Source organism: Petromyzon marinus, chromosome 1, assembly GCF_048934315.1.
Source record: "Petromyzon marinus isolate PM22_M1 ecotype Great Lakes invasive population chromosome 1, UKy_Petmar_22M1.pri1.0, whole genome shotgun sequence".
In the NCBI taxonomy this organism is placed as follows: domain Eukaryota; kingdom Metazoa; phylum Chordata; class Hyperoartia; order Petromyzontiformes; family Petromyzontidae; genus Petromyzon; species Petromyzon marinus.
Genome location: NC_133667.1, coordinates 25012874 through 25035957, shown reverse-complemented (window position 1 = coordinate 25035957; position 23084 = coordinate 25012874). Strand labels below are relative to the sequence as shown.

The window sequence follows — 23084 nt, the reverse complement described above, 5'->3', positions numbered from 1 at the left end:
TCCCCTTCATAGCCTTTAACAGACTGTTGGAGCAAGAGGACTTATGAAGGGCTGGCACGACACACAAGGAGTCGGGGTGGCCAGCACCACGCCCGGCCGCCTTTGTCTCCCCCAGTGCTGATGTTTACATTCTGTACCTAGTTAGTCATTTCAGGCTGAGTGTACCATAGAGGAGCCTCAGACCGGTTTAAATATTTGCAAGTGTTCTTAGTCACGATTGGGAATCGAACACGGGTCGCCGGGTCTGTCGCACCACTGCGCCACCGCTCCCAACACAATATACACGCTCGTTGTTTTCTGGTATTCATCACGTAACTTCGACTCATAGCGCGCACGGTATTCACTCTCAGAGAGAGGGAACGACTCGAGGCACATTGAACCCCCGATAGGCGTCGGAAGGCACCCCCTCGGTGAGTCCACGCCAACAATTGCCCGAGCTTCTGGTGTCCCCTAAGTATTAAGGTGTTCTCGGCCCATTACGGGTGTTTACAGAAGAGTGGCGGAATGTAAAACTGACCCGTGGAATGAGTGGGGCGGAAGTCTGCTTCATTCTTCCCTCGTCAGTCGTAGTCACCGGGGGGAGGGAGTGGGGGGGGGGCACAGAGCTGCACCACGGGGTCATGACCTCATGACGCAATCGCAGGTCAAGGATGGAGCAGATCAATCAGGCGTTGTTGATGTTGCTGCTGTGTGTACACACGCAACGTGCCCTGAGAAAATCTTAAGAATATCAATTTGAATTTCTAAGTGCAGCCGCAGCATCCCAAGACGCCGCGCGGGAGTGGGTACACAACACCACGGGGGAGAGCGCGGATGAAGGCGGGGAGCCGGAGTAAGAGGAGGGGGGAGCGTTGGGCCTTTGGAGCATGTTGACCTTCGACTCTTGGTGGTGCTGGTTACCCTGGACACTGTTAACGTTCAGGCTTTGGGCACATGTAAGTTTAAAGAAGCTTACGTTATTGAATTTGATACAATAAGACGCGTACGATTCAGGGGGGCTACACTCTCATTTTATTCCTATTTATTTCGTCAATCACTGCAACGACAACCACGTGCGAACCCGAGCCGGTGAAACCGAGCACGATGGAGCAGCGCAGGAGCAGCAGGAGGAGGTGGATGAAGGAGGACATCGCGACTCCCACACCAGACGGGGCCGGCGCTGCTAGCCGAGCCAGACCCCCATGAACAAAGAGGGGCTACGGGTGCACTGGGTCGACAATGCACGTGATGTTGAACTTCTTTTGCATCCTACGTTAGCCAACTGTGCTAATCGGAGGTGCGGGGGGAAGAACAAACTAAACACAAAAAGCAGTTTTACTACTAAACAAAAAGCACTTAAAGAAATGCTTCAATCTAGATGATGATTTAAATTGTGCATAGCTCCCAGTGGATTCCTAATATCGGTAGAGCGTTCCAGACGGCTGCAGAAGCGCATCCGAAAGCGCGCGATGCGGTGACCCGTCGTTCTTTGATGGTCAGCCACAAGCCGATGCTGCGAGGACGATCGGAGTTCGCGTGACGGTTCATGTTCCTTGACGAGATTAGCGACGTATCGTGGTTCATTTGTGGCAAGCGCTTTGTAAGGACCTTGTGTGCTCCTGCAGTGCCGGATTATCCCGGTAGCACAAGTAGCTATATATGCTATCAGCCTCACACTTCCAAGGGTCCCGCGCTAAATGCTTTCAAGCTATCAATTCCGGTTCAGTGATTCTGCACTTGCTCTATTACTGCAGTACTATACTGCCTGCAACTTTTATGAACGACTGGGTGTTTAAGGTTAGCGATTTGTCGCATTATCTGGCTGTATAGCAAATGAAAAAATGACAATTACTTTACGATGCAAGTAAAACATTTCTGTTTTAACATTTATGTTTTTTTTATATTTAGAGTCCCTTTATAACATATCCTACAGGCCCCGCACTAGATTAATCCGGCACTGTGCTCCTGTGAACTCTCGCGCGGTCACTGCGTGTCCTGAGGGCCCCACACAAACAAGAGCCCCCCCCCCGACAGCAATGGGACGCCGCTGAAGGGGAGGGCGAGCGGCAAGCGACAAACTAAAAAAAGAACGAAGAGCCCCGTGCCGTAAACCGACGTCGCAGCTCGATGTCCAGCTGTAGATTCTTCACGATGAGCTTCGCTTTGCAGTTGTATTGAGCGTATGTCATCGCTTGTTCACACACACACACTGGTGCGATGATCACTCTAAGTCTCTGTTGATGTCTCTGTCACTCACTTTTACTGTGAGTGCTTTCAAAAGCAATTTGTCCCATCCAACTTTTGTTCCTGGTAATTAAGTAATATTATGTTCGTGCACTTTTTTTCCTCTCCACTAACGCGGTTGTTTTTTTTTTTACCACCGATTTCCATTTGGTAGGATCTGCTCTGATTTCTCTTTGCTTTCTCGCTGGACTTTCTCTTTAGCTTTCGTCGTTTTGATGACCGAGGTCTCTCTTGCAAACGAGACCATCCTGGTCAATTTTAGTTCCCACCAGCTGGCTATGCGCCACCCGCCGGATGAAGAGGTGCGGTATAACAGGCTCCCGAGGTTGGTGAATTCGGGAGGAGCGTTGGCACATCGCGGCTTCCCGTGCCAGGGACGCATTTGCTCTTCCCCATGGACGGAGCGCGCAGGCACAGCCCAGAACCACGGAACCTGCGGCAGGTCGCCACATCACCCGCAATAATGAAATGCTCCGCGCGCGCGCACATACACCACGCCGGCACCAGAGAAGATGGCCAATTAACCGAGCCTCACTCTTCAGTTGCCAGGAGACTTCAGTTTGTGATGCAGCGAGATGGCTGGATAACATAACAAAACATACACGTAGGAGCAGTGTGTGTGTGTGTATAATAACACGGCTGGTGTGCATCTGCCAGTCATATCAGTCAGCCAACCCATGGCACCTGGATCTGTCCCGTGACCTGTCATCGAGCCTTCGACACTTCACGTGGCCTCAAAGTGCACGTGGCCTGGCACATGCGCCGTGGTGACGTCACCGTCACGTGGCGAATGGCGGGTATTGTTTGTTGTTGCTATTAAAATCCTTGGATGAAATGCGCCTCACAAATGTCAATTATTATTATTATTATGATGGACAGATGCCGGGTGAACACGAAGAGTGTCTGTTGCGAAAGCGTGGGAAAGTAAAATGTGTGAGTGACGAAAATTTTAAGAATAACCTGGGGCGCCGTGTTAGCTCCATTGTGGGTTCTTCACGTTTCATGTGGGCTGACGGGCCATCAGGGAGGTTACCTACTGAGTCATGACCTTGGGGCTCCCGTGTACACACTAAGTAGGATGATGATTCACAACATCCTGACCGCCACCTGCCCTGGACGAACCGAACACCGCGGGAAATAGATGACGCAATGGTAGCAGCACCTAGATCTGGAATGGGGACGCATATATTATTATTTTCATCATTGGCCAATACTCATCGCTGAGAATAGGGCCTGGCAGGATAGCCATGGTTACAGGGGAATATGATGCTATTTGGGTGCGAGGCGAGGCAGGAAAGTTCCGGGCTATCCACAGAGGAACACATTAGATGCTTAGCTCTTTCGGTAAAGTCACGTCGAAGGGAAACAATAAAATAATAAATATATATAAAACAATAAAAAATTCTCACGACGTTTCGACCATAACACAAACGGTCATCATCACACCTGATGATGACCTGATGATGACCGTTTGTGTTATGGTCGAAACGTCGTGATAATTTTTATTGTTTCATATATATTTATTATTTTATTGTTTCCCTTCAACGTGACTTTACCGAAAGAGCTAACAATATGAATTACTGCAGTCACGAAAGCTTTAAATCCAAACATTAGATGCTCTTTAATCCTCTTTCTCTCGATGTAAAAGTCAAGAATGCATCTCTCCACGCGTCTAAATTTTGGTCCTGCCCCCCCAACATCCCGGTCAGTTGTCTGCGTTTCCGAATCGCACGTGTCATTGTGGTGTCGTCGGCACGGATTCAAAACGTCCATCTATTGGAGCATGTCAGTTGTGTGCGTGGCTTCCCATGATCAAGTTCAGACGACTCTCCACCGTGTAACTTGTTCAGTTTATTTTGGTATAGCCCTGTGAGCCATTCGGCTCTTGAATCAACTCGTCCACCTTGACAGCGCGTAGGCCAGCAGAAGGGCCATTGCCCAAAACGTTGCCAATTATATACTTCTCTCCCTCGTGTGTTAAGGCTGCGTTTCTTGACAAATGTATTGTTGTTGCTATTGGTAGGTGTGTTGTTGCTATTGGTAGTTGTGTTTGTTGTTGCTATTGGTAGTTGTGTTTGTTGTTGCTATTGGTAGTTGTGTTGTTGTTGCTATTGATAGCTGTGTTTGTTGTTGCTATTGGTAGTTGTGTTTGTTGTTGCTATTGGTAGTTGTGTTGTTGCTATTGGTAGTTGTGTTGTTGCTATTGGTAGTTGTGCTTGTTGTTGCTATTGGTAGTTGTGTTTGTTGTTGCTATTGGTAGTTGTGTTTGTTGTTGCTATTGGTAGTTGTGTTTGTTGTTGCTATTGGTAGTTGTGTTGTTGCTATTGGTAGTTGTGTTTGTTGTTGCTATTGGTAGTTGTGTTGTTGCTATTGGTAGTTGTGTTTGTTGTTGCTATTGGTAGTTGTGTTTGTTGTTGCTATTGGTAGTTGTGTTGTTGCTATTGGTAGTTGTGTCGTTGCTATTGGTAGTTGTGTTGTTGCTATTGGTAGTTGTGCTTGTTGTTGCTATTGGTAGTTGTGTTTGTTGTTGCTATTGGTAGTTGTGTTTGTTGTTGCTATTGGTAGTTGTGTTTGTTGTTGCTATTGGTAGTTGTGTTGTTGCTATTGGTAGTTGTGTTGTTGTTGCTATTGGTAGTTGTGTTTGTTGTTGCTATTGGTAGTTGTGTTTGTTGTTGCTATTGGTAGTTGTGTTGTTGCTATTGGTAGTTGTGTTGTTGCTATTGGTAGTTGTGTTGTTGCTATTGGTAGTTGTGCTTGTTGTTGCTATTGGTAGTTGTGTTTGTTGTTGCTATTGGTAGTTGTGTTTGTTGTTGCTATTGGTAGTTGTGTTTGTTGTTGCTATTGGTAGTTGTGTTGTTGCTATTGGTAGTTGTGTTTGTTGTTGCTATTGGTAGTTGTGTTGTTGCTATTGGTAGTTGTGTTTGTTGTTGCTATTGGTAGTTGTGTTTGTTGTGGCTATTGGTAGTTGTGTTGTTGCTATTGGTAGTTGTGTCGTTGCTATTGGTAGTTGTGTTGTTGCTATTGGTAGTTGTGCTTGTTGTTGCTATTGGTAGTTGTGTTTGTTGTTGCTATTGGTAGTTGTGTTTGTTGTTGCTATTGGTAGTTGTGTTTGTTGTTGCTATTGGTAGTTGTGTTGTTGCTATTGGTAGTTGTGTTGTTGTTGCTATTGGTAGTTGTGTTTGTTGTTGCTATTGGTAGTTGTGTTTGTTGTTGCTATTGGTAGTTGTGTTTGTTGTTGCTATTGGTAGTTGTGTTGTTGCTATTGGTAGTTGTGTTGTTGCTATTGGTAGTTGTGCTTGTTGTTGCTATTGGTAGTTGTGTTTGTTGTTGCTATTGGTAGTTGTGTTTGTTGTTGCTATTGGTAGTTGTGTTTGTTGTTGCTATTGGTAGTTGTGTTTGTTGTTGCTATTGGTAGTTGTGTTGTTGCTATTGGTAGTTGTGTTTGTTGTTGCTATTGGTAATTGTGTTTGTTGTTGCTATTGGTAGTTGTGTTTGTTGTTGCTATTGGTAGTTGTGTTGTTGCTATTGGTAGTTGTGTTGTTGCTATTGGTAGTTGTGTTTGTTGTTGCTATTGGTAGTTGTGTTGTTGTTGCTATTGGTAGTTGTGTTTGTGCGCCACTGCCAATGCAGAAGCAGCGTCGCCAAATAATTTTGCGGAGAATTCCCGGGAATTCGCCAGCCCAGGGGGTCGGCAACCTGCAGCTTCGGAGTGGCGTGCGGCTCTCTTACGGACTACTTCGGACGTGATGTACGTATTCACATGCATCGACACTCTTGAAATATTGAACTTTGTGCCAGCCCCCCCCCCCAGCCCCGCCCTCCTTGTCCCCTAAAAGGCCTCGGCCCACGATTCCATTCTGCCCATTTCATCTGCCGACATGAGAGGTGAGCAGACAGTGTCTCCTTCACAAATCCGTCTCCCTACATGACACGCCACGGTGGCAAGATTTTAACTTCCTGGCCTGGTATACAGGAGGTCGTGGGTTCGATCCGGACCCTGATGCCTGTATATTTGGAGATTGCGGTGTCTCTCTCACTGTGGTCGCGTTACATTTTTTTTCCCGGTCCTCCGATTTTTTCCCCCCCACATTTAGAATCAACATCACGCGTTTAGAGTATTTGGCTGATATAAATGTCCACGTGAGAAGCCACTTCGTTGAGCTATCGTTTGTGACCAGGTCGCTTCTGAAAAAGAGCTATACAGCTCACTGGGCTTTACCTGGTAAAATAAAACAGTTTTTAGTATAAACATGAAAGTATTTTTTTACACATCCCATCAACCCCAGGGCCTTCTGGGAGTGCATCATTTTGATCAACATTGATTCAGGACAAGCAAAAATCCGGACCGGTTTCGATATTCGGCCAAGCAAAGCCAGACTGCTGATGATACACCGTGTGTCGAAACCGATCCAGAGTTTTGTTTGTACTGAATAAATGCTGCTGAAATGATGCACTCCCAAAAGGCCGTGGGGCCGATGTGTTGTGCAATTTTTGTTATGTTCTATGTGGAGGGACAAATACATGGAGACAGAGTGTCTGCTTATTGATAATGGAACAGGGACACGGGTGTAGCATGAACATTAGAATTGGCTGACATTTGACCAATAAATCATCAAATTCAGATATTACGGACCAATGTTCGTAGACGGATGACGTTAGCCTCTCAATAAGTTGTGCAAGATAGCCTATGAGCGAGTGTGAGTGAATCGTTAAAAGTAATTTCGAGAAAAACTTATTTTTTGAACGTTGTGCCTCCCAATGTAAAAGCAATTATGGTGGCAATGTGGTGGTTGTGAGTCAGCCCAACTGCGGCTCTGAACAGTCTCGACCCAGCGTTTCATTACATTTTGTACACTTTTTGGAGGAGCGGTGGTTTAGCGGTTAGCACATCACATGCGTTATACACCTCGTGACCTGAGAGTGGTGAGTGATATCTGATGTTTCTGCCCCCCCCCTTCAATAACCCACACTCACCAGCGTGGTGAGGTATGGTCAATCAACCCCCCAAGACCGAAAAAGCATGACGCCTGGAACTTCTTTCGCACCGTACATAGCCAACTAAACACAAAAACAGTTCCTGCAGTTGATTGATTGATGTAAATTATCTTATATAGTGTACATCCCTCTCGATTCTCCGATTCCAGCACCTCCTATTGGCGTGGGTGGTTACGTACGGCGCAAAAGGAATTCAACATACATACATTCTGGGTAATAAATATCACATCCATCATTGTGGTCTCTGTAACCATTTGACCAAATTACCTTGTACTGTCAGTAAAAATCCCAAAGACAAAGCCACGCACAAGCACTCCCAGGAAGCCGTCTGTCCAAGAGCCTCATGCAGCAGCGTCACACCCCCTTTATATAGCAGCCCCCCCCCCTCGTTCCTTCTGGAACCTTCCCACAGGTTTCTCTCATCTCCTCCCTCTCATTTCCACCAATCCCGGTCCCTTGGTCTCTTTCTCCGCCTCTCTCTCCTCTCCTTTCTACAACCAAATCTCTCTCCCCCCCCCCACCCACAGTCCTGAGCCAATCCCCGTGGCTTCTCCTGGCCCCAGTGTCCCGGCCGCCTTCCATGAATGATTTAGGTACGGTGTGCGGCGCCTACGTGGCCTTTACATCGCCCCGACGTGTCCTTACACGACCCTGAACGTCAGTGTGTGGGTACAAGCACATGGCAGTGGCGACTTCACGGCGTCGACGCGAGTTAAGTCGCCACAAGCGCCGCGCCTCGGAATGCCCTCACCAACGTGAGACAGCGCGCGGGAAATGAAACAAATAGTTTTTTGTTCACCTCTTGATTTATATTTGTGTTGCATTGTTGTACTGCACTATACTTGCTATGGTATTGCCTTCGCCGTGACTGTATCGTGACCTTGTATCGTGACCCTGGGTTGCAATTGAGACTCATGCTGGTCTCTTACGTTCTCGAATATTAATTTAGTTGTTTTCATTCGAATCCTTGCAGTCACGAAAGCTTCAAATCTAGAATCTTACGTTCTCGCCTGGTTAAACAAAAATAAACTTTGAGACTTGATATCCGGTCACCAAATTCAGAGCGCAGTGCACTAATCACTTTTCCACTGTTCCGCGTGTGTATGTATCTATTTGCGTGCGACTGCTTGTCTGCCTGTCTGTATAAGTGCCTAAGTGCTTTCACTGGTGAGCATCCACAAAAAAACCACGACTTAAAGGGAGATTCTCTGTAGTGACTCCTTTAACGAGATAGCATCTCCCCTCACGACTTCGCCATCCATCTGACACGAGCCTCCATTAATCGGCGGCTTATACATTATTAACGCAGCTACACACACGCACCGTAGGGGCACACACAAACACACACAGACGTATACGTCCTCGCATACACATGGATGCTAGGGCTAGGGGTGGATGACATGGTCCAAGTAAAATGGGAGCTGATCATGTGTGGTTACAATCACTACCGATCTGATCCGATCCAGGATGTCGCAGTCTGATCTGGTTCAATGAAGTGAATCCGATCCAAATCGATTGGAAGAGGGGCATATTGGCAGTGGTGTTGATGAGTGAGTTGCGTTTGTTGGTAATCGGTGGTTGTGTGCACCACTGCCAACACAGGAAGCCGGCGTCATCAATTTTTTTTTTAAATCGATTGGGGGTCAGATTGTAACTTCCAAGTATTCTCTTACACACTACGCAAGACTGCAAGACAAAGAAAAGCAGCAAAGGGCTTGCTAACTGCTCCTTTGTTGTTGTTGTTCGTTACGTAGTAAAAACACGCGTTTACCGAGGAACGCAGCTTGTTAATTCTCAGTTTGTAGATATGCGTCTGGAACGCTTCAGATGACAATCGTTGCGGACGAGCACGAGGAAGCCACGCGACTTGGAACGCATTCTTTTCGACACGGTGACTCTTATGCAGTGTGTATTATCGTCGTTGTCGTTGTATGCGATGTCTTCGTAGACATCCTGTAGCCACGGTACCTTCCACATGTTCTACATTGAAACAAAAAACGGAATGCCTTTGTGAATGGAATCAAAACTCCTGGACGTCTGTGGATAAAAAAGAGCTTTATAGCTTATCGGATTCCTCCAGTATAAATATTATGATTCAGAAAAAAATATATATGTATGTATGCGACCACTGTCGATTCTGTGTGCAGTAATAATACCGTACGGGAATGCAATTTATTTATCGTGGAAACCAGACGGAGTCTCAGGCGTCATGTTGTGGGAGGCTCCTGCGTTGATCGCAATGAGTTTGGCCAATTCCATTGTAGAGACCTGTCCAGTTGCATGTGGCACAAACATGGGAGTTCCCGGAGAAAACTCACCGCACATGGTGAGATAACACCGAGAGGTATTTTTTTTTATTTAAGAAGCCACTTGCTGTGCCCGCCATATCCTGACCACCCTCGCAGCCGCAGTGGGTGTTGATTGGGGGTCTGTATGCGACCCACCAACCCCTAGCTTCATTAAACGCTGGATCTCGGGCGAATGCGCGCCGTCTCTACCACAGCAAACAATTACAGTCAGCAATCGTGCAACTCCACGCCACACGGTCATCTGCAGTGGTCGGAATGGGCCTGTGCCACAGAACACCAGACGTGCTTACCGCTGCCACTCTTTGGCACGGTCCCTTATCCCTATGCTGCGATGTTTCCGCAGAGGGGAAACGTCCGTCAGTGAACACGATCTGCTTGCAGGAGGAATAGGTTTCGTAGCTTTACATTTCACCCACTGAATCGTACACTTCGTTACTACATATTTGTTTTTCAACAAGTTTTGCTGGCTGGCTTCCTGCCTGGATTCACGTCTGCCTTGGCTGGCGTGCAAGTGCACGGTAAGTACGTCATCACGCACATCTGCGTGATGACGTCAACCGCACTCAACAAGAGAAGGGTTCGCGCGTGCCGACGTCACAGCACGCGCCACCCTTCACCCGGGCGGTGTCCCGCGCGAAGTCCGACAGAGGAGAGAGACTTTTGACTTTTAGACAACTTTTATTGCCGCCAGCAGCAACAGCACTGGAGGCGATTCCGATATGAAACACACAAAGTCACCAGCAACACAAATAGTCGCTGTAAATCCACGCGCTGTGGCTGCTAAATGCATCGCGCACAACACGAAATAAAAGTCACGTGGTGGTGGTGGTCATCGCGCACGTCACGGTGACGAGCCGAGCGCTTCAGAAGGCGAACACGTGGGGTGGTGGTGCCGTCCACGCTGGTACAGAGAGGGGCTTGTCCCTCTCCCCAGCGTTCGAAGAAGACGCGCTGCACATCATCGACACGTGTGTGGTACGCGGCGTGCTCCAGCCGGAGCCGTGCCTTAAGCAGGCCTCTGAACACTGGAAGCAGCACAGAGCAGCCGTCAGTGGAGAAAGAGAGAAGAGGGGAGGTGAGCGAGGTCGAGGAGATAGGAAGAGACATGGAGGAATGGAGAGGGGCGGAGAGAGAGAGAGGGAAAGTGATAAAGCGATGGGAGGGAGGATTTGGGCGGAGGCAATATTGAGACGGGACAGGGAGAGGTGGGAATAGGAAGCGGAAGGGTTCGAGTTGAAACAGGGAGATGGGGGGAGGAGTGGCTGATATACAGTGGAGGGAGAAGAGTGGTAGAAGAGGGAAGAGAAGAACAGAGAAGCATATCGAACGAGACAAAGCAAGAAATCGAGATAAATTGGGATATACGGTTTAGAGGAGGCAAGGTAAACACGTGGAGACCGGGCTCTATAAAGATAAAGTTTTGCTGACTGGCTGGCCTTGCTGGAAGGGACGGACACGTCCAAATATATATTTATATGCGGGTTGCTCATATAAATATATTTTTTAATCAATATATACATCTAATTGTGGCTGCTGCAGAAACTATAGATTCCACATCATCGGATTCCAAATAAAGAAAAAAAAGATTATTACTCATCAGAACGCGACCCCAGTTACGGTCTGGGTCACATTACGATCCTTCTCCCGGTCGGTCAGACTATATCATGCGATCTGTTTCCGATGTTTGTTTATTTCAGGAAATGTGAATGAGGGAGGAGGAGGGGGGGGCGGTCGTTGTGAAACTCGCCATTCGTACGCCCCCCGTAGTGCGATGTGGTGCGCGCGTCCTGGTAGCGTTCATGCCTCTGAGCAAATCACCCGGAGCACGCGCGAATTTGTCTCATCTCACAAGCTAAGCAGGACATTGAGCCGGGATAATGTTCGGGACTGGCCACTATCGAGCGCGTAACAGGTATTGTAGATTGTGACATGGGCAGTGGAGCAAAAGCCACTGACCTGAGTGGTGAAGTATGGTTACAATAGTCCGGACGGCGTGGAGAGGCCCTCATCCAGCAGTGGATTGACAAGCACGCTGCACATAGCATGGATGGTTATCTACCGTAAAAGTGGGTGCAGTGTATGCGTGGATGAAGTGGGGAGCGGGAGTGCAGCGGTAAGCGTTGTGAACCCGGTCACCCGAGTTCAATTCCCGCTCACACAACCAGTAACACAGTGGCGTCTATCTGAACCGGTCGTGGGCCTCCCTCTAGGTTGACTCAGCCTTAAATAAGTAACCTCACGCATCTGGTCACCCACAACCCTCGTGTGCCAGTGCGGGCCTTCGTAGTTGCTCGCTAACAGCACTTGCCCCCAAGAGTCTATTAATGCTATACGGGAGATATTTGTCTTTGTGCGTGTGCGAGATCACGTGGGGGGAGGAGGAGGTGGTGGTGAGTGCTGTGGAGGAGGAGGAGGAGAGGCTGCGTTGCCCCGAGAGCCCCTGAGCGCCTCTGTTTCCATTAAAACCGCAGGAGGGACGCGTCCCGGGGCCACAGCCGAGAGGAGCAGCACACTTTAATTACACCTCTCTCCCCTCTCTCTCACACACCTGTGTACACTTATGCACATACCCATATACACACATGCAGCACTCTCCACTCCTCTCCACTCACCTGTCAAAATACAAACTCCCACCCCCCGTATAGCCTTCAATAGACTGTTGGGGAAAGTGCTGTTTGCGAGCACCTATGAAGGCCGGCACAGCCAATGCTCGTGACGAATTTACACGTCACACCAAGTGCTCGTCTAAGGAAGAGTCGACCTCGGGGCGACCCCGGGACCGGTTCAGATATTTGTCACCAATATTTGGCCGTGAGCGGGAATCGAACTCGACTCCGCCGGATTCACAGCAGCGTAGTGTGCTCACCACTGCGCCACCGCTCCCCCCCACACACAACCTGTATACACATATAGAAAGACCTCTTTAGCAGACTGTTGGGGAAAGTGCTGTTTGCCTAATAAGGGTGGAATTGTACACGAAGGGGCTGCTGTGGCCTGAAACCACGAACGGCCGCCTTTGTCTCCCCAGCGTTACACATTTACGTCCGAGCCGACCGACGGAATGCCCAGGAATGGTTCAATATTCGCCACGTTCGGTAATCAAACTCGAGTCACATACACAAAGATAAAGATCCCCCTATAGCCTTAATAAACTGTAGGGGCAAGTGCTGTTAGCGAGCAGCACCTATGAAGGCTGGTACAGTACACGAGGGGGTGGGTGGCCAGCACAACGCCAGACCGCCTTTGCCTCCCCAGTGGCGATGTTTACATTACACTACCGCAATAACAACAACAACCGCCATTCGCCACTAAGTGGTGGTGACGTCACCACGACGCTTGTGCCAGGCCATGTGCACCTTGAGGCCACGTGAAGTGTCGAACGCCCGCGGGCAGGAGGTCACGGGGCAGACCCAAGTGCCACGGGTCGACTAAGATGACTGAGATGGCTGGCTGATGCACCACCTGTGCCCCCTACTGTGTCAACCTGCTGTGCTTTAGCCACCCGGCGCTCCGCTCGTTGTTGTGAGCGTCGCTCCGCCCTCCGTTGTTGTTGTAGGGCGATTACCTCCAACTGCCCAGTAGCGTCCTTCACGAGCCTCCTCCACAGAGGCCGATCTTGACACCGCTGGTACCGGTCGTCGGCAAGTCTACTCAGCTCCATGTCCTCCTGTACCACATCACTCCATCTCTTCTCTAGCCCGTGCCCATTTAGCCCCCTCTATGCGACCAAACAGAAGCTGCTTGGGCATGCGGTGGCTGGGCATGCGGGCTACATGACCCAGCCAACGCAGCCTTGCCTGCCGGAGGAGCTCACCGATGGGACCTTGCCCAGATCTTTCAAGGATTTGTGAGCTCCCCACAATCCAGCCTGGTTAAACCCAGGATGCATCGTAGGCAGGCTAGCCTAAATGTTTCTAACCGGCGAAGATGTTCCATTAGGGGGATCCACGTTTGGCAAGTGTAAAGGGAGGGAATGACCGTGGCCGAGAAGACCTGAAGCTTAGTGCAGAGCGACAGACCAGGTAGCTTCCACACAGCGTTACGCAACCGATGAAAAGATATTGCCGCGCGACTGATTCGGAGTGAGACCTCTGCTGTTAAACTGGAGCCGGTCATAAGCACACTGCCCAGGTATGGGAAACTCTCCACTCTCTCCACAACTGCCCCATCACCGATTGGGAGTTGTGGGGGTGGAGTGTCCGATGGTACAAAATACCCAGGCAGGTGCTTAGTTTTGGTGGGGCTGATGGTAAGGCCCCATCTCTTAGTGGCACGCTCCAGTCTCAGCAGCAGCGTCTCCAATTCCTCTGAATGAGCAGCTATTACCAAATCATCGGCATACATAACGTGGTTGAGCAATAGGGAGCCATCCCTTAACCGCACCCGGGCATCGATAATCCTCCCATTATATCTGTACCATATGGAGATTACCCCGGTACAGCTATTGAAGGCTTCACGAACTACGTGGTCAAAATAGATATTAAATAATGTGGGCGCCAGAGGACATCCCTGTCACACCCCAAAGTGTACAGGGAATGGCTCTGACTCCCGGCCACGTAGTTTTACCCGGGCCCGCTCACCATCATGAAGGTCCTTAATGATCTTGAGCAGAGGGTCAGGGACTCCATAAGCACGAAGAACCCAGAGCCCAGGCCTACTGATGGTATCATAGACCTTGACCAAGTCAATAAAGTAGAGATGTAGGTCTTGCTGGAATTCCCTACACCTCTGCTGTAGCAGACGGACAGAAAATTGGGCAGCTGTGCAGGACCGCCCTTTCCTGAAACCGCATTGGGGCTCCGCAAGCCTCTCCTCAGCGTGCCTGGCAAGGCGATGTTGAATAAGCCTTGCCAGGACCTTTCCCGGCACACTGAGGAGTGAGATGCCCCTGTAGTTGTTACAGTCTGTGCGGTCCCCCTTCTTTAAGAGGGGGATCACCAGGGTATCCTTACAATCCTGCGGAACCCGTCCAGTGGTCCAGACTGTTATGTCATATAGGGCAGTCTGTGCACAAACGCCACCCTCCCTTAGCATTTGGCTTGGGAGATCATCTCTGCCCGCTGCCTTTCCTGGTCTCAGACTCCGGATTGCCCTCAGTACTTCCTCAACAGATGGCACCTCAGCCAGCCACTCACAGGGGGTGACTTCTTTCAATATTTGAGGCACCCCACTTTGTGCCACGATGTTTTCCTGGCTTAGGGATTTTCCCTCCCCCAGGACCTCATAGAAATGCTCAGCAAATCTGCAAACCTGTTCCTGGGGGTCGGAGATTGGATCACCGTTTTTTCCCCTACATACACACACAGTCACATATATACACACAGATACCCATATATACACACACAGTCACATACACGCACACACAGTCACATACACACACAGTCACATACACACACGTGCATAAGAAGTGATGGAACCATTGCACCGTCGCTCCCATACATCGTCGGGACGCGCAAGTGCACGCATTCTACCGTACACGTAAAGACGAACCCAATTCACTCAAACTCGCACACGCCACTCACCACACACCTCATATTTCACTCACCAAACCACCATCCCTCAATAACCCACCCACTTACAAAACTACTGACCTACTTCCTGACCTACTTTCATTGCCCACCCACCCACCGCACACACCGACTCGCACTCCCGTCACTAAATGACCCACACTCACCTATGCTTCTCACCCATCCACTCACCTACTCTTCTCACCCATTTCACTCACCTATTCACCCACTCGAACACTTGACACTGGTGCAGGCTGTTATCTGTTCTCGAGTTTAATGAGGCTTTACGCGAGCCAGTCCCTTTTTTATTATTAATAGGGAATTCCATTATGTTCCTGGGAAGGCAGTCATTCTCACAAACAGCCGAAGGCATGGCTCGTGCTGGTGTTGGGCTTGGCATTTTGCCTACCAATGATGGTCCCCAACAAGGGTGAAGCCAATGTGAATGCAAATCTCGTAGCATTAATTCGGGCTGAGCCCAGCAAACGGCACTTTCATTGATGGGTTTAAAAAATAAGACACGCAGCCGTTTCACCAATTAAAATAACATTTATGTCCATCAGTCTATTGGCCACCTGGGATCAATTTAAAAAAAAAAATTTGCTTGCTTTTCAACATTCCCGGTTCCCTGAAAAACCAAATCAATTGGCGCATTTGCCCAACTGACAACTTGAATGGCTGTCGGGTGGAGGGGGTTATAGTCTTACATGAGTACCTGGTGTGGTGTTAAATGTCAGCACTGGGGAGACAAAGGCGGTCCAGCACGGTGTTGGCATCCGACCCCCCGTGTCTCATGCTGGCCTTCATAGGTGCTCGCTAAAAGCGCTTGCTCTAACAGCCTGTTGACAGATTTGGGGGGGTTGTGTTTTTGTCTGATGTATAAGTGTACAGTGAGGGAAAAAAGTATTTGATCCCATGCTGATTTTGTACGTTTGCCCACTGACAAAGAAATGATCAGTCTATAATTTTAATGGTAGGTTTATTTGAACAGTGAGAGAATAACAACAACAAAAAATCCAGAAAAACACGTCAAAAATGTTATAAATTGATTTGCATTTTAATGAGGGAAATAAGTATTTGACCCCCTCTCAATCAGAAAGATTTCTGGCTCCCAGGTGTCTTTTATAGAGGTAACGAGCTGAGATTAGGAGCACACTTAAAGGGAGTGCTCCTAATCTCAGCTTATTACCTGTATAAAAGACACCTGTCCACAAAAGCAATCAATCAATCAGATTCCAAACTGTCCACCAATGCCAAGACCACAGAGCTCTCTAAGGATGTCAGGGACAAGATTGCAGACTTATACAAGTCTGGAATGGGCTACAAGACCATTGCCAAGCAGCTTGGTGAGAAGGTGACAACAGTTGGTGCGATTATTCGCAAATGGAATAAACACAAAAGAACTGTCAATCTCCCTCGGCCTGGGGCTCCATGCAAGATCTCACCTTGTGGAGTTGCAATGATCATGAGAACGGTGAGGAATCAGCCCAGAACTACACGGGAGGATCTTGTCAATGATCTCAAGGCAGCTAGGACCATAGTCACCAAGAAAACAATTGGTAACACACTACGCCGTGAAGGACTGAAATCCTGCAGCGCCCGCAAGGTCCCCCTGCTCAAGAAAGCACATATACATGCCCGTCTGAAGTTTGACAATGAACATCTGAATGATTCAGAGGACAACTGGGTGAAAGTGTTGTGGTCAGATGAGACCAAAATGGAGCTCTTTGGCATCAACTCAACTCACCGTGTTTGGAGGAGGAATGCTGCCTATGACCCCAAGAACACCATCCCCACCGTCAAACATGGAGGTGGAAACATCATGCTTTGGGGGTGTTTTTCTGCTAAATGGACAGGACAACTTCACCGCATCAAAGGGACGATGGACGGGGCCATGTACCGTCAAATCTTGGGTGAGAACCTCCTTCCCTCAGCCAGGGCATTGAAAATGGGTCGTGGATGGGTATTCCAGCATGACAATGACCCAAAACACACGGCCAAGGCAACAAAGGAGTGGCTCAAGAAGAAGCACATTAAGGTCCTGGAGTGGCCTAGCCAGTCTCCAGACCTTAATCCCATAGAAAATATGTGGAGGGAGCTGAAGGTTCGAGTTGCCAAACGTCAGCCTCGAAACCTTAATGACTTGGAGAAGATCTGCAAAGAGGCGTGGGACAAATCCCTCCTGAGATGTGTGCAAACCTGGTGGCCAACTACAAGAAACGTCTGACCTCTGTGATTGCAAACAAGGGTTTTGCCATCAAGTACTAAGTCATGTTTTGCAGAGGGGTAAAATACTTATTTCCCTCATTAAAATGCAAATCAATTTATAACATTTTTGACATGCGTTTTTCTGGATTTGTTGTTGTTATTCTGTCTCTCACTGTTCAAATAAACCTACCATTAAAATTATAGACTGATCATTTCTTTGTCAGTGGGCAAACGTACAAAATCAGCAGGGGATCAAATACTTTTTCCCCTCACTGTATGTCTGTGTAAATGTCTAGGCATGCTGAGGTGGAGGTGTATGGAAACGTGTCTTTGTATACGTATGCGTGTTTTTCTATCCATGTTATTTCCTGCATGCAGCTCATATTGATTGAGTTTACGTGTCATTAAAGGCGATGCACAGTGCGTTGGGGCCAGATGAGGTTGCAAGCCCACCTCTGAGCGATGCCGCAATAGCCCCTCGACACCCAAACCCCCCCCCCCCCCCCACTGACAGCGAGGCACAGTGGCACACGGTAGGCCTGTAAGCCTGGCGCTCGGGAGCAAGGGTTGATGGATCGCACAGGGATTTGTGAAACAAACGGGGACAACGATGTAGAGATATAACAAGTGGGTATGTGAACCTGTTCCGTGTAGAACTTTGAGCGTTGTCCCCCTTGTATGTATGGGTTTTCGCAAGGTACAACCGGTCTTAACGGTGTCATTATTTGCCGCCATCTGACTTGAGATATTTCGCCATTGTTACACAGTCGACAAGTCCTTCAAGAAACCACGGGTACAGCCTTATTGCCATTGTCCTCTGGCGTTGGGTCTTCCAGCATTTGCCGACCTCTGGGTGCCGCCTCTCTTAATGCTTGCGAATTTGCAAGTCAGCAAAATGCACAAAAGACGCGAACGAGCATATATTGCAAACAATCTTTTTATTATGTTCAATGCAGTGAATTCAAAGTAATAACATAATTTTTTTCAACTCAACTTCCTTGTGGAATCGTATCCTGATCGTTCTCGTGAGCGCAATCTCACGACGTGGTTCTTCATGGCCGCTGCGTTTAAAAACTGGGAACCCTCAGAACTGGGCTCGGCAGAAGTAATGTACAACGTGACATTTTATAATCAGGTTTTTTTTCTGCGTCCGGCCATTGGTGACCAGGGTTGAAGATAGCGAGAGCTGCGATACGAACCCAGTGGACCAGAGTTCGATTCCCACTCACGGCCAACACCAGTTACGATTATCTGAACCGGTCCTGGGCCTACCCTAAGTCAAATCGTCCTCAAATGAGTACCGAGACAAAGGGGACCGGGCATGGTGCTGGTCACCCACCCCCCACCCTCTCGTGTGCCATGCCGGCCTTCATAGGGGCTCGCTAATAGCACTTGTCCCAACAGTCTGTTGAGGCTATATATGTTTACATCAGAGCCAGGATCTGCAGCCAGCTTCTCAGCGGCATTAATGGCTGAGTGTGTCCAAACACGGCCATTATGAACTTCTCGGGATCAACCCAGATGCAGGGCTCAAACCCAGGATCTCAGTAACGATGGCACTTATTAAGACGATACACAATGCCCATCCATAGGCGATCACACTAACTTTTAGAGAGGCTATGTTTGAATATATTGTTATTGGGATGGCATGAACAGCTTATTTATGACATAACTATTGTCTCTATTGCCTTAAAAGGCTTCAAACTGATGTAATACAGCACTGATGCTTCACATTAATCTGGATATTGAGATTCATATTCTCTTATGAGAGACCTGGACTGCACATCCAAATACATAACTGTCTGCGTGTTTGTGTGTATTTGGGCATGTAGCGTGTATTGGTGTGCGACTGCATGTATGTATGTCTGTAGGTTTAAGTGTGTATGTGTGTGCTTAATTACGTGTATGTATTACACAAACCCGGCGACCTGAGTTCCAATTCCCAGCCACGGCTAACATACATCAGTAGTGTCTATCCAAACCCATCCTGGGTCTCCCCGAAGTCGACTTTGCTTTAAATGAGTGCCTCGCACGGTGTGTAAACATCAGCACTGGGGACACGAAGGTGGCCCAATGTGGTGTTGGCCACGCCACCTCTTCGTGCGCTGTACTGGCACTCACGAACAGCACTCACGAACAGCACTCACGAACAGCACTTACCCCAAAAAGTCTGTTAAAAGACTATACGAGGATATTGTTTTTGCGTGCCTCTATACATGCGTATGTATTTGTGTATGTACAGAACAAGCACGTAAACAAGTATGTGCATTTAAACACGCGTGTATGTATGTACACGTGTGCGTACACGGGCTGTCTGCGCATGTATCGGCGTGTGTGAATACAATATGCATTGGAGAAAAGCGGGGTGGCCATCCCACAGTTCACTGCTGACCGGTCAATCAGAGTAGCCCGGTCCACAGGTAGAAACACGCTGCGTTCACGAGGGCCTCCAGGTGTGGGTAGAGGTGCTGAGTCAGCACGGACCCACACTCTGCTGCTGCCGAGGGCACAAGGCCTTGTTGCTGCTGAGGCCACTCCCTGAACACAGCCTGCATGCTCTGGGGAGAACACACAAGGCACACACAGACAGAGTGAGGAGTGCAGCACACACCCACAGATGGTGACACTCAGTGATAAACATAGACACACACACACGGATGGTGACACTCAGAGATAAACATAGACACACACATACTCTTTGGTTCTATTCGGTAAAGTCACGTAGGTAAAAAAATAAAACAAAAATCACGACGTTTCGGCCACAACACAAGCGGCCTTCATCAGGTGAAGGGACCAGCCTGTCTCGAAGACTGCGCTGGAGTGAAACAGAGCCAAGCTCAGACTACGACCTTTAACCTGAGAGGGATTAAGGTGCCTCGACAAAGGAATTGTATAAAAAATTAGCATTTGATTGGCGGACTTAGCATGATGAAAGGTGTAGCACGCGGCAGTGCACCTTTAAGCTGTGTGAGAGGGATTAAGGTGCCTTAACAAAGGAATTAGCGTAAAAAATTGCATTTGACTGGCGGACTTAGCATGATGAAAGGTGTAGCACACGGCAGTGCACCTTTAAGCTGTGTGAGAGGGATTAAGGTGCCTTGACAAAGGGATTAAGGTGCCTTGACAAAGGAATTAGCGTAAAAATTAGCATTTGATTGGCGGACTTATTATGATGAAAGGTGTAGCACAGTGATCGGCACCGGCAGTGCACCCGACCTGTGCTGCGAAAGTTTGGGGTACCACTACTTGAAAAAATATACTGTACCAATGAAAATTAGTTTAATGTTTGGTTCGATTTAGAACATCTTTCCAATGGTTGCTTAATTTGAAACCATCTTCTCGGTTGAAATTGTGTCTGTGTTTGTAGATCTGAATTGCCTCGTGAGCAAATCTCTGATAAAAACCTGTGGGTTTGCAAAGAACCTTGGTATCGGAGAAAATTATATCGTGATCACCCACAGCGTTGTAACAGTGATCAGTCACGGCAGAAGAATTTGTTCTGCCGTGTTTCAAATCTGATTTGTGCTCGCGAATTCGGTCAGAGACATGTCGCTTCGTCTCCCCGAAATAGCAATCACCGCAGGTACAACTCAATTTGTAAACCCCGGGGTACTGTAAGTCAGGAATGACATCCTTCACGGATGGGATCAGATCACGAATTTTATGTACTGTATTTAACCGGACGTGGATCTTGTGTTTGTTTAGAATTTTGGAAATCTTTTTAGTAACGCCTGCTAAATATGGTAGTGTGATGGTTTTGACCGGAGTATCAAGTGGTTGTTTCTGTATGGAGGGAGAAACAGCTTGGCGGATGGTACGGTCAGATAATTATTTTGGGCTGGGTGGTGGTGGGAATCAGGCTTCAAGTAGGAATCTGTGTGGGTGGGTTTCCTGTAGACAGAATACCCCAATGAGCCATCAGGTCTCCTCTCAAACAGAACATCCAAGAAAAGAATTCTCTCATCAAAACTTTATGCCATAGGGCCTCATTGCATTTCGGACCACCACCACCTGACCAGTGAATTAAAACATGTACAACTGGCCCTCAAAAGGAATGGATACTCTGACCGTACCATCCGCCAAGCTGTTTCTCCCTCCATACAGAAACAACCACTTGATACTCTGGTCAAAACCATCACACTACCATATATAGCAGGCGTTACTAAAAAGATTTCCAAAATTCTAAACAAACACAAGATCCAGGTCCGGTTCAATACAGTACATAAAATTCGTGATCTGATCCCATCTGTGAAGGATGTCATTCCTGACTTACAGTACCCCGGGGTTTACAAATTGAGTTGTACCTGCGGTGATTGCTATTTCGGGGAGACGAAGCGACATGTCTCTGACCGAATTCGCGAGCACAAATCAGATTTGAAACACGGCAGAACGAATTCTTCTGCTGTGGCTGATCACTGTTACAACGCTGTGGGTGATCACGATATAATTTTCTCCGATACCAAGGTTCTTTGCAAACCCACAGGTTTTTATCAGAGATTTGTTCACGAGGCAATTCAGATCTACAAACACAGACACAATTTCAACCGAGAAGATGGTTTCAAATTAAGCAACCATTGGAAAGATGTTCTAAATCGAACCAAACATTAAACTAATTTTCATTGGTACAGTATATTTTTTCAAGTAGTGGTACCCCAAACTTTCGCAGCACAGGCGGGTGCACTGCCGGTGCCGATCACTGTGCTACACCTTTCATCATGATAAGTCCGCCAATCAAATGCTAATTTTTATGCTAATTCCTTTGTCAAGGCACCTTAATCCCTATCACACAGCTTAAAGGTGCACTGCCGTGTGCTACACCTTTAATCATGCTAAGTCCGCCAATCAAATGCAATTTTTTTATGCAAATTCCTTTGTAGGGGCACCTTAATCCCTCTCACACAGCTTAAAGGTCGTAGTCTGAGCTTGGCTCTGTTTCACTCCAGCGCAGTCTTCGAGACAGGCTGGTCCCTTCACCTGATGAAGGCCGCTTGTGTTGTGGCCGAAACGTCGTGATTTTTGTTGTTTTATTTTTTTACCTATGTGACTTTACCGAATAAAACCAAAGAGTATGGATCCTTGCAGTCACGAAAGCTTCAAATCTAGAATAGACACACACACACGGACACATGCCTAGACTTACATGCAGAAACTGACATGCAGAGGCACACGATAGACAACACACAAACAGAAAAACACAAATGCATTGTGATAATTTCCATCTCAAAACACTTTACAGGTGTCCACTCAAGACATATACAGTGAGACAGACACAAACACACAGATGAATACAGAAACGGAGGCATACATTTTTGATTTAAAGCTTTCGTGACTGCAGGGATTCATATTCTTGGTTCTTTCGGTAAAGTCACGTAGAAGGGAAACAATAAAAAAATATAAAACAATAAAATACTCACGACGTTTTGACTGCAACACAAGCAATCATCATCAGGTGTGAAAACCACAGGTGTGAAAACCACACCTGATGATTGCTTGTGTTGCAGTCGAAACGTCATAATAATTTTATTGTTTTATATTTTTTTATTATTGTATTGTTTCCCTTCTACGTGACTTTACCAAAAGAAGCAAGTAGAGGCATACATGTTGACACACAATGCCAAAACGCTAGACACAGATACAGGCACAGAGCCACACACTGAGAAACAGATACAACAGACATAAACACAGGTGTACATTTAGACAGTGCAGGCATAGGGAAGACACATGGAAACACGGGTATTTTAATTAATGCTTCAATGATGAATGGGGAATAAATGGTGGAAGACACAGAGCCAGCATTAATGAGGTGCTCGGTTTTAGTATTAAGTCTGGGTCCCTCTCTCAG

At 47.8% G+C, this 23084-nt stretch overlaps 1 protein-coding gene across 4 annotated transcripts in view; it reads right to left on the bottom strand.

Annotated features, from left to right (window-relative positions):
• Positions 1-18163: 18163 nt before the first annotated feature.
• SZT2 (SZT2 subunit of KICSTOR complex) overlaps positions 18164-23084 on the bottom strand; it is a 119500-nt gene continuing 114579 nt past the window's right edge. For all 4 annotated transcript variants that reach the window (XM_032953111.2, XM_076066048.1, XM_076066051.1 and 1 more), the window contains one exon: positions 18164-19800. In XM_032953111.2, the coding sequence (XP_032809002.2) occupies positions 19642-19800 (159 nt within the window). In that variant the 3' untranslated portion in view covers positions 18164-19641. The remainder of the gene's footprint in view (positions 19801-23084) is intronic.